The 12,499-nt window shown below is 33.8% G+C and overlaps 1 protein-coding gene across 1 annotated transcript; it reads right to left on the reverse strand.

Annotated features, from left to right (window-relative positions):
* Nucleotides 1–8,273: 8,273 nt before the first annotated feature.
* On the reverse strand, nucleotides 8,274–11,800 carry LOC105958226 (uncharacterized). Its single transcript, XM_012982226.2, has 2 exons — nucleotides 11,569–11,800; nucleotides 8,274–9,228 (listed from the first exon to the last, which is right to left on the reverse strand). The coding sequence occupies exons 1-2, from the start codon at nucleotides 11,639–11,641 to the stop codon at nucleotides 8,447–8,449; spliced, it is 855 nt and encodes a 284-aa protein (XP_012837680.2). The 5' UTR covers nucleotides 11,642–11,800; the 3' UTR covers nucleotides 8,274–8,446.
* Between the last annotated feature and the right edge of the window lie 699 nt (nucleotides 11,801–12,499).

Raw genomic sequence — 12,499 nt, forward strand, 5'->3', positions numbered from 1 at the left:
TTCTATCTTCTTCTCCCATTCTAGATAAGCCTCTGGGTCATTTTTTCCTTGAAATGGAGGAATCGTCACCCTGATGTTTTCCTAATCGTCATCTTGCCTAGGCCTTCTTCCATTATTAGCACATCTATATCCATGTGCAAACCTTCCTCCATTCATTGGACGTTCATCGAGCTCCTCTTATTCTTCTTCATCTTCAGCATCACCCCATTGTGCCCTTGGTTGCACTCGCCTAGGTGGGTTGCCTCTTTGTTGTCTCCTCCTCCAAGTTATCCATCCTTTCATGAATTTGCTTCAACTCCATTCTCATCACCCGCCTCATCTCGCTCATCAATGCTTGCATTTGGAACTTTGAAATGTCTTGTTTCCCCTCTTCAATTGAATTATCTCCTCCGTTTTGTGACATGTTACGAGACCTGTAAGATATTATTAAAGAACCTCACAAACACTCCCTCACGTGTTTCCCTCAATATGATGTCACTCACTCTCGTGTTTAACACTCAATCGGCTTTTACCCTCTTACATTCTCACCACTCTGCCTTTTTTTTCCGCTTGTTGTATCTTCTTTTCACTCTTAATTTAACTGAAGAACAACCGAGAATCAAATAGCAATTCAAAGTGAGAATCAATCAAACAAATCACAAGAATCAATAATTAATTCCTAAGGGATTGATGCAAGTAATCTTTATAGAAATAAGTGCTATTGAATATGGAAATCTAGGATAACAAGAATAGAGATACCATATCGAAGATTACGCAGATATTTTCTTTCCTTTCCTTTTTTTTCTTTTTTTTTTCTTTCTTTGAGCAACAAATACGAAATTACAAGATAAATTGAAACTTGCCTTTGAAACCAAGGCTCTGAATACCAACTGATATGAACTACGCCAACATGTGACGAAACTCAATAACAATATATGCTTTTGGAACCCCAAGACTTCCCAAAAAACAAGTTTGTCGAACCCTGACCCAATGATTAGTAAATCATGAACCAAGGTTACAACGGACACGAAGACGCCACACCAAGAATTCAAGATAAATTCAAGAATCTTGATGATAAGTCTGATTGTTTGAACGCCACAAGATAACCTGATAAGTTCAAAAGCTCTTTAAGATAGAAAGAAGAATACTAATATCTCACAAAAATGATTTTTGAATTGATTGTCGAAAGCTTACAACTTAGCCCCTTTATATAGGGTTCAATATTATCTAATCTATGGAAAGAAACTAAGAACAAGGAATTATTATCTATCTAATCAAATTAGTTCTTCTCTTATGGTTCCATTTGCATCACCATTCGGTAGTGGTTGCACTCCATTCTGTGGCAGAACAACGTTCTAGTTCAGCGTCAGGATAGCTTTCGGATTATCAGCCGGAATGAGAGGTTGGGGTTGCGACAACGAAAGATGGTTGATGGTTTCTTCGGCCATTTTTGCAAATTTCAGGAACAAGATTTCGTCTTAAGATTGTTGTAGAAATTTGCTTTTATTGAATTTACCGAGGCGAGTTGTCTCTGTCCTTAAGATGAAATTTCCTCGCTACAGTGCTTATTGCTTTAACGGAAATCGTCTCCCAAGATACAACGGCAAGACTTGGAATAAGAGCACTCCAAATTCCAAGTACGGCGATACTTTGTATGGAACTTTTCGAGAGAATCTGGAAAAGGTAGACTAGAATTGCAGAAGAAGAGAAAATTGTTTTCAGATTAAAAGTGAGGAGTTATGGAAAATAAGGGGTCTATTTATAAGACATGAAAAGTAGTGTACATTGGAGCAAAAGGTGCAACTGTTAGATCGAATCGGTTGCACCATTACGATTTGAGCCAATTGGTTTGCAATGGTTCGGCTGCACTAATTCAAACCAATTGAGCCAATTCGAGATGGGCTTTGGGTAAGAGGATCCATGGGTCGGCCCATTTCCTAATGATTTTAGCCCAAAAAAATAAATGTGTGATTTAGGCCCAAGCCCAAATCTGAACCGAGCCGAGCCAGCCGATCAGATGGCCAGTGGCGGCGACGCGCGCCTGGGCATGAGTCAAAACTCATAACATATAGGTATTTCCCTCAAATAAGTTTGTATTCCCAAAGTGCTCAATCCTTCAATCCAACATTGAGCTATATAAATAGCTCATAATTACACTACTTTCCCAATTTGAGATAGCTTAAATTGCTAAAACTCCCACAATTTCTTGAATCAACCTACACTCTTTCAACTAGTATTTTTTCATTCATCCCAAATTGGATTTTAACATATAGATACACTTTTCATAACTACTCATTGTGTAGATTAATATAATCTAAAGAGTTGTCTCAATTATCAAATAGACCAAACACAAATATTGATCAAAGACTCAACTTTAACCAATTTTCCCAATAAATACTAGGGTTGTTCTTGGGACATGGTATGCACAAGCATAGAGTTGATCCATAGTTGGCCAAGGGCGGCATTATCGTTGTTTTGCTGATTACTTTCGATGGGCAATTTTTTCTTTCCTAGCCACTTCAAGTTACTAGTGTCTGATTTGTAGCGAGTGGGCCCGGTGAATAGTAGCAAAACGGCCTGAAAATGAGGTCCGATCGCCAAGGGCGGTATTATCGTTGTTTTGCTGATTACTTTCGATGGGCAATTTTTTCTTTCCTAGCCACTTCAAGTTACTAGTGTCTGATTTGTAGCGAGTGGGCCCGGTGAATAGTAGCAAAACGGCCTGAAAATGAGGTCCGATGTGTTTGACTGGCCGGATATTTTTCTCACTGTCTTTTGGAGAAAAAATCGGTATTCTCTTCTTATTTGTCATATTTACTCAAGAAAACTATATTATTCCCCAGGTGTAGCAAAGGGCACGACCCTTTTAATACAAAACTCTTAATTTTGACCTAAACACTAACTCCTATTCTAATTCAAACTCCCCTACTAACATAACTCACTATAACTAAATTTATTAGAATCCTGTTATAATTAAATTACTCTAATTAATCAATAAGTAATGACTAAACAATTGATTGAAATAATAAATCGTAACAACAAGTACGAACTGTGATGTACATAGACCATATTCTAGTGAGTTTAAGTTGTATTCGAAGCAACTAAATAGAAGCCAAGCAAAAGAAATTGATCAGTACAATAAAACCTGAAGAAAAATAAAATAGTTAGCCGACTAAGTTAAAGTCGTTTGTTTCCCTAGGAAATATATATATATATATATATATATATATATATATATATATATATATATATATATATATATATATATATATATATATATATATATATATATATATATATATTTAGTTTGACGGGCTCTATCTTAATTCCACTAAGCCCAAAATATATTAATTGGGGCCAAAGAAAGCTAAAGACATGACAAAAGATTTTGAAGCATAAAGTCCTATAAAGCCCAAAATTTATCTCCCTGTAAATTTCTATGAGTCCATTTTTAGAAGTAATAGATACTCGATAAATTAATAAGCTCGATTAAATAATATATTTTTTTCGGTCTCGATTCGAGAATTACATGTTAAATTAATATTTTGCTAAAATTATAACATAATACATATTTGAAAATTCTAATAAGGCCCATTTAATAAATAATAATGCATATAAATAACTCTTTAAATTACACACAATACAATACATTTATGATAAATATATAAACATATAACAAATATGTTTTAGTTTTTTGTGTCTTGTTGAAGTTGACATTTCTCATTTTTCTTAACATTGAAAAAACTTCTATCTTTTTTTTTTGTCATAAGTCAACAAAATAATTATTAAACATTATTGTTGTTTGAAGGCCTTCCATCGGGAAAATATTTTAATAGTGATTTTTGTTGGGTTTTTTAATAAAAATAATATTTACTATAATAGTTTCTTTTGACCAATTTATGATGTCATGTAGACCAACATTTTGAAACCTACAAGAATTATATTTGCCTCATAAAACCTCCATAAATTTTCCTGATTCTATATTAAATATAGCTTTTATGATGACCTTATTTTACACTATAAAAGGGTGGCTTTGTGACTTGAAAAAAATAGATGAGAGAATATGAATAGTGAAGAGAAAAATAAACACTTTTCACTCATACTATTTACATATTTTGAGCTATTGTTGTGTGTCGGGTGTAAGCTTCTACTTTACTCAAACGTGCAGTTTCGGTGAAATTACAGCGGAGAGATAGGTTGGGTTGTTGTATCCCATAGGCGACACGATCAGAACCTTTCTGCACCTCATTAGAGAATGGGTCGTGAAATTCGTCTTAAGAGAGCGACCTAGTCCGCGCCTCACCTTGCCTATCTCCATTATATTAAGTACATTATTGCAGCTAAGTATCAACTATCTAAAAGAGAGCAAATAGACTACGAGCTTCAATCCGTCAATTTCGTGATCGTTCGTCAAAGTGTAGTCGTGGTTTCAACAATTTCTAATCTTATATGACATTTCCTAATTGTACAAATTCTTCGCAGGAACACATTTTGAAATTTCAAAAGTCTAGTTAAGTGAGATGAAATAAGATTCTGCAGATTGAAAGTCATAGCAGCATAAAATAAATAAAATAAAACGCACATAATTCGGGCACATATAGCAGATTCCGCAAATTTGAGAATCTTTCGCTGCAGAACCATTTTCAGAAACGAAATGCCACATTTATTTTTTGAAAAAATCAAAAGGCACCCAATTATATATAGGGTACATAGCCATAAACCTCCTTAACTATGCCCATTTTTGCGGATTACAACCTCAACAAAAAAAAAAAAAAAGCTGCACGATCACACCCAAACTCGTTCTTTTGTATCATGTTACCTATTTTCAAGCCATTTCGGGCGGAATTCACAACATGTGCATTGCACATGGCTATTTCAAGAGCTTCATCGTCTTTTCAAATCAAAACCCCCCAACCCCTTATTAAACGTGTTGAAAGTTTCCTTCATTTCTTATGTTCTTCCTCAAAATGACAATCCATAATTCTTACATTTTTTCCTCCTTTTCTCTTGAAATGTTACTTATTTGAGAAGAATCCCAATAACTTGGGCTGCCTTTTTTTAATGTTTAAAATACCATTTTTTTTAGTTTAAGCAATTGAAATCAATCAGAGGGCGACATGGCGCAAAATATATGGCAATTGAATCAAGAGGAGAGCTCGATCTCTCAAAATTTTCTTGCTCTTTGCTTCTTGAAAGAGCTCTTCCGACATTTTCACTTGCCCTGAGCTTGTGAAAAAACTTGTCAAAAAGAATTGTTGCTCATTATTTCATCTGTATTTTGGCATATGTATTTTGGCAGACATATTTTTAAGATTGTTTTTATATTCATAAATGTGATAGCTTTTTATGTATGTGTATTGCTTTGATTCATGGATGCCTGTGGGTTTCTTGGACTTTTTGTGTAGAGACTGAATCAATCTAAGTATAATTTCCCGATTGAGATGGAATTTCTGGGGAATTAGACGATTTGGGCAAGTTTTAAAGCTAGTTCAATTGAGTCCTTAAAACTTTCAATTTCACCCCCAAATGATATATTCACATAAAAGATGAAAAACCCCCTGGACATAGCCATGTACCTCGCACGTGCGCCGGAATATATATTCGCCTGAAAATTAGACGTAGGTGGTTAAGTGCTCGAAATAACGAGTTTGGGCGTGCCTGTGGAACTTTGTTTTGTTGAGATGGTAATCCTCAAAAAACGGGCAATGTTTATGTAGTTTAATGTTATTTACCTTTTCATATATATACGAGCATGCTAATGTGTACACGACGATGTTTGGCAGTACCGGATACGTTGAGGTCATACGCAAGTGTGACTGGACCTCAGGGCCTTGTCCACAAGCTTACTGGATGGACATGAATGAAATGGGATTGGTCATTGCTATCAAATACAATGCATTAGTGTTAATTTTGACTCAAGTAGGTAGTATGACTTACCTTCCTATATTTGGCAGTGGTCACTTATCATGTATGATTGTTGTGACATTGCACAACAATCATTTCATGTTTGTTAATTTGGTCGCGAATAGTCCTCTACCACCAATCCATCCGGCATGGGTACACTATAGAGCTAAAAACCGGAGGCACTTACTCAAAATGTTCAAACCCCGACTATTCTTGTACGAACAATTAAAGTCTGGTCGGTAGTTCAATTTGTAGTTGTATTTGAATTCTAGTTCAATTTGTATTTGTATTTGAATTTTAGATCAATTTGTAGTTGTATTTGAATTCTAGTTCAATTTGTAGTTGTATTTGAATTCTAGTTTAATTTGTATTTGTATTTGAATTTTTAGGTCAATTTGAGTGTCTGAAATAAATTGGTTAAATTAAAAAAAAAAATCAATTAGTGATTTCGTATTGCATTTCACGAAACATTACATTATATTTCGCGGAAAAATCTACGAATCGTAAGGTGTAATTTCGTGGAAAAATTCACGAATTATAAGGTGTAATTTCGTGGAAAAATCCACGAACTATAATGTAAAATTTTGTGGTTTTTGTCACGAAATAGGTGATTTTTTTCAATCCAACAGTTTCGTCCTTCATATTCTATAACAATAAACACTTATATTTCTTGTAAAAATACACGAAATTATTGAGTGAATTTCGTAATATAACACACGAAAATAGCGGACGAATTTGAGTTTTTTTTAGGAAAGTTACAAATGAAATAAATCGCACTGCAATGCGATAAAAGTTACACTATTAATAGCATTTCAGGTTAAAAAGGGACATCCAACTTTTTTGTATTTCAAATATTTACAGCCCATTCAAACTTATTTGCACATAAGGAAAACCCTTTTATATATACCAAAATTACGTTCAATTCCTTGAAACTCAATTCAACTTCAATTTCAATTTCATGATTTACACCCCAATTAACCGATTTTGACCATAATTTCAATTTTGACCCGCCACCATCGGAGACCGCCGGTCAGCCGCCGTTCACCGCCGGTCTCCGGCGTTGACTTTTTTTTTTTTTTTTTGAAAACTTTTTTTTTCCTGTAATTTTTTTCAGGCCGGTCAACCGCCATTGACCACCGGGTCTCCGGCGTTGACTTTTTTTTTTATTTTTTTATTTTGTCTTTTCTTAAAAAAAATATTTTAGTTAATATTACTGTCTTGGCTGCTATATTACTGTCTCCAGCAGTTATTTAACTGACGGAGACAGTAATTTAACTATTAATTGACCTTTTTTTTTCTTAAAAAAATATTTTAATTAATATTACTATCTTGGTTGCTAAATTACTGTCTCCAGCAGTTATTTAACTGTCGGAGACAGTAATTTAACTGTTAATTGCCCCTTTTTTCAAATATTTTAATTAATATTACTGTCTTCGTTGCTAAATTACTGTCTTCAACAGTTATTTAACTGTTCGAGACAGTAATTTAACTGTTAATTGACTTTTTTTTTAAATTTTGTTTTTTCTTAAAAAAAATATTTTAATTAATATTACTGTCTTGGCTGTTAAATTATTGTCTCCAACCGTAATTTACTGTCTAAAATAGTAATATTAATTAATTTTATCGTCTTGGTCTGCATTTTTGCTGTCTTCGACTATAATATTACTGTCTCCGACCGTAATATTATTGTCTCATGCAATATATTATTGTTTGGGACAGTAATATTAGTAATATTACTGTTCGGGAAAATAATATTCATAATATTACTGTCTCAAACAGTAATATTACTGCTTAGACAGTAATTTAGCAGCCAAGACAGTAATATTAATTAAAATATTTTTTTCTAAGAAATAAAAAAAAAATCAAAAAAAAAGTCAACGCCCGAGACCGGCGGTCAACGATGGTTGAGAAAAAAAATTCAGAAAAAAAAAAAGTTTTCAAAAAAAATAAATAAAAAGTCAACGCTGGAATCTGGCTGGAAAAAAAATGTCAGAAAAAAAATTATTTGCTGAAAAAAAATTCAAAAAATTATTAAAATGAGGGTTAATGTGATGTATTTGTTTAAATCCAGGGTCAATGTGTAATAATAAGGAAGTTAGAGCATAATGGATGAAATTGATAAGAGTTGTATTATGAAAGGTATTTTAGACTAAAGATGGATGAGTTTATTTGAAATACTAATTTTTTTTAGACCAATATATATTTAAGTCCCTTGTGACGTGCCTTTTTGCCGTTTGCCCATTAAAAATATCTATCACAAAATGTACATAGATTTGATCTTTAAATCTGACCATCCATTAAAAAAAAACAAATAAAAATTAAAGGCAAGCAGAAACTAGAATTAAATTTAGGTTACTTTCTTTAGAAGTGTGTGTTAGTAAACCGATAAGAAGCCCACCAAGTATCTTTACAAAGTAATGAGTTTTTAATTCTACAAACTGAAACATACAGTGACAAGACTGCCACACAAATACAAGACTATCAATGACAAGTGAAAAACCTTTACATAACAATTTATATTTCATGATGATTTGTTGTATCTAACGCACTTCATTTTACCGAATTAGAATTCATCATGGGCATCAAAGCTCTCACCAGCTGGAATCCCGTAACTGCCGGAATCATCAGAGCTCTCGTCGGCTGGAATCTCGTAACTGTTCGACTCATCGGAAGAAGCAGCACTACTCACAGTCACGTCTGATTCATGCATGTCGGAATCTTCGGCCACATCATCAGATTTCTCAACATTCTCATCACCTGGAAAATTTTCTCTGTCCGGAGAAGCATTTTCGTAAACCCGAGTTTCGGCCATCAAATAATGAATTCCATTAACAACATCATACACCATAAGACCGATCCTCCCACCAATCCAACTGCCCAAATGACTCCCAACCAAATAACCGAACCTCCCAAACCTTTCCTCCCCAAGAAACCCGACGTAATAAGTCCCGAACAAGGTACCTGTGCCTCGAAGGAACCCTTCGGTTACTGTACCACCAAAGTAAAGAGCTTCGAAGAAATCCCATCCCGAAGAAATAATCGGGCCTATAATGCGCTTGGCTTTCTTTGTTGCTAGTTTTGCTGCCTTTGCTCCTTCGGTCTGGGCTAATTTGGCTGCGTCTTTAGCAGTCATGCCTTGGGATACTGCATCGGCCAAAGCGGCCTCGATTGCTTTGTTCCTTCTAGTTTCAACATGAAGACTCCTAATGTTGTAGAAATAAAGTTTTACGCCTTCCTTCACTACACATGCGAGGGTCCCCGAACTACCGTCCAAACAATTCAAGACGGTAAACTGCGCACTTTTTGATGCAGCCTCTTCACCGACCAGTAGCCGGAATTTTTCCGCTGTACAGAAAAGAACAATAAAGTCAAATATAGAAAAAATGCAAATAATGAAAAATCGAATAAGTTAAATTAAACAAACACCAGTGAGTAGTTCGAGATGTAGTATCAACAAACGGAGGTACAAATAATTCTAGTGACGCATTTTCTGCTACTATCAGAATTAGATGAGAATGCTTCAACATATTCCAGGGCCGTTGCAAAGATGAAGCCAGAAGCCAGAAGCCAGAGTAATCTTTTTTAAAATAAAGGTGATTGTCGAATTTATGTCAAATAACTCTAAATACGACTGACCATAAGTTTTGTTTTAAGATTGGAATTGAGGATATTCTATATTACTGTGTTTGTGATTGGATAGAGAAATAGGGCAAGGAAGCTGCACGCACAACCTCGAAAGAAGCATCGATGATGGAAGAAAAACGGAGGTACGTGTGGAAGAAACAAAAAGCATGAAACAACATCTGATGAATATCGGGATCAAGGTGAAATGTCAAAAGTAGATAATTAATGATTTTGACAAAATGAAGAATGTTTTAAATATGAGTTCAATCAGTACCTAATTCGAATATCCCTGTACAGTATAAGCTCAAGAAGTCTAGTAGAAAAGCATGAAGATTTTGTTTGAGTTTCTCAATTATACGGCCAAAGGATGATGGAAAATGGAACAAGTACAGGGACGATCTTTTGATCAGAGGTCAATACAACTACCCTGTCGAGATACTAAAACAACCAAATACTTTCAGATTATATTCACAAGACCTTTGTGATTTTTTGTACTGGTAAGATTCCTTTCCCAGTGAAAAACGGGATCTTCGTTCACCAAAGAAGAATATTTGGAACATTAGAAATAGTTGAAATCTTATTCCGTTTGACGGGCAGCTAAAAAAATTCAACAAGAAGATTTACCGATCATAAGGTCCAAACAAAAACATGAAGCGGAAAAGAGCTAGTTGACGTAATGGTGAGAGGAAACAGAACAGTGACAGATATCCAAATCTTGTTTAAAGATAGAATTCGTCAAAATCGAGGTAGAAACTCAAGAGGACGTACCCTGCTTCTAGTTCTATATAAATCCATATAGAGATATCACTGACATGGATTTTGCAATTTGTTTAGGTTATCACCATAAGGTAAAAGAAGCAAAGCAATTCAAAGAGGCCAAGATCATTCCATGAAAAACTAAATTACATTCTCAAGCTCGACCACTGCAGTATTAGTAGAAAAAAACATGTTGAGATATAACGCCCGGATTCGCTATACGCAGAATACGCTTGATGTTTTAACCACTACAGCATATAAACTTTCACAAAATATTCGCAACATTTGTATCCAGTTTATCAACTGGAAACATTACTTATGCCCTTGCCAGATTGCCAAGATTTATACCAGTCGTGTATATATCTGAAACTATATACCAATAGTTTTGAATAACGATATAAACACAGTTTTCGTCATATCAACCCTGACATCGTTTGAATATAAAACAATGCACTACACTTACTGATACTGCAAATGAGTACAAGGATTTGTTTAACTGTCTTCCTAGTTCTTTGATGGTGCTCAGACAACGAATTTATATCAAAATTATAGTTTCCTACATGTACAAACTTGCCTGCATATAAATATAATCATTTCAAATTTCACATACTGGTCCCGTCGAAAATGCTATTCAGTAAGGCCCCGTTTGGTTGCCAAGATAAGCCATGATTAACTAAGTAGTTGGACTTAATTTGATGTTTGGTATCCCCAATAAATTGCCGGGTCGACCCGCCAAAATTATATAATCATGGCTTATCTTGCCTTGTAATGAGTATTTTTTGTTGGACGTTGCAAGCTCCAATAAAATAATTGGGTTTCATTAGATTATTTAATCTTATCTTGGCTAATCTTATCTTGCCAACCAAACGGGGCCTAAGCACACTGAAAAGAATATCCCGAGGCAGGTAAGAGCTAGTTTTCTTAATCTCGGATAACAAGTTACACCGGTGATGGATGCCTTGCATCAATGTAACACAACTAAATCGTTAATTTCGGAGAAACAGAAAATTAAATAAATAAACAAGATCATTTGTTATCTACAAAAGAGTGTACTAACTAACATAAACATTCCCAAGTAGTAGTATGTAAAACATAAAGTTCCAAAATACTTCACTTCAATTCAATAACTAGATTCCACCAGTAATCAAGCAGAAAACTTGAATAAACCCTTGAATTAGCCAATTATAGCATGAAATTGAACTATCAACTGAGTAAAATCAAAATCCAAAATCAAAATCAAAATCAAAATCAAAATCAACATCAAATTTAATAAAGAGGAAGGTTAGAGAAATGGGGGTTACATACCTGTGATGCTGAGAGCAATGACGCCAACAATTAATAGCAGAATTTGGACTCTCCTCTTCTGCAAAATCTCCATGATCAAACTATGATGATTTAAACCTTTAATTTCACTAAATTCTTCAAAATGTTAAAGCCCTAATTCTTCAGTTGGGAATATCTTGGGTGCGAAGCAAAGGAAAAAAAAAAAGGAAAAGTCGAAAACTGGTTTGAAATGCAGAGGAAAATAAGGTTCTTCAGTATCAAAATCTAAAGGGTAGGCATGCTAGTGGACCAACTGCTATTTTAATATGATTAAATAATTATTATTCCTCTTTTATATATGGCCAAAGTCTTGTTTTGGATTGGTCTTTTGGAACTAATCCTATCAATATATTATTCTTATGTCAATTGCATACAACATAAGTAAAAGTTATATTATAGTAGAATCTGGATAAATTAATAACATCGAATTCAAGGACAATGTGTGGAATAATATTTCATTGAATTAAAAGAATATATCTGATCCAGACTATATTAAATTATAAAGGTTTAAATGTATTTTCCTTGTTCTGATAAAGAACCTAAGTGAAATTCTCTTTCATATAAACTAGAATTTTTCCCCGTGCGATGCACGGGAATATATTTAAATAGTAAAAAAAAAATTATCAATTTAATATATAATAAGAAAATATAATACACTAATATAGTAAAAATGTAGTATTATTCATCTTTTATATAACATTAGTTTTTTTAAATCTTACATATTAAGATTTATAATCCAAATAAATAGACTAAGATTTAACAGATCGAATTTCTAGCTTTATCTCTTAAGATTTGATGAAAAATAGGAGATTAATAATTGTTGAAAATTATAATTAAAAAATTAGTAGAGAAAAAATATTAATAATAAATAATTACATAAGTAGTAATAAAGTAGGATTCTTCACGGGTTAGT

The sequence above is a fragment of the Erythranthe guttata genome, chromosome 2 (genome assembly GCF_056151865.1).
Source record: "Erythranthe guttata isolate IM_541 chromosome 2, IM_541, whole genome shotgun sequence".
Classification (NCBI taxonomy): Eukaryota; Viridiplantae; Streptophyta; class Magnoliopsida; order Lamiales; family Phrymaceae; genus Erythranthe; species Erythranthe guttata.

Bases quoted from the DNA above. Each gene is read 5' to 3' on its own strand.
- LOC105958226 (XM_012982226.2), bottom strand. From the start codon at position 11,641: ATGGAGATTTTGCAGAAGAGGAGAGTCCAAATTCTGCTATTAATTGTT. The intron at 9,229-11,568 runs GTATGTAACCCC...TTTTCTGTACAG, and splicing joins CATTGCTCTCAGCATCACAG to CGGAAAAATTCCGGCTACTG.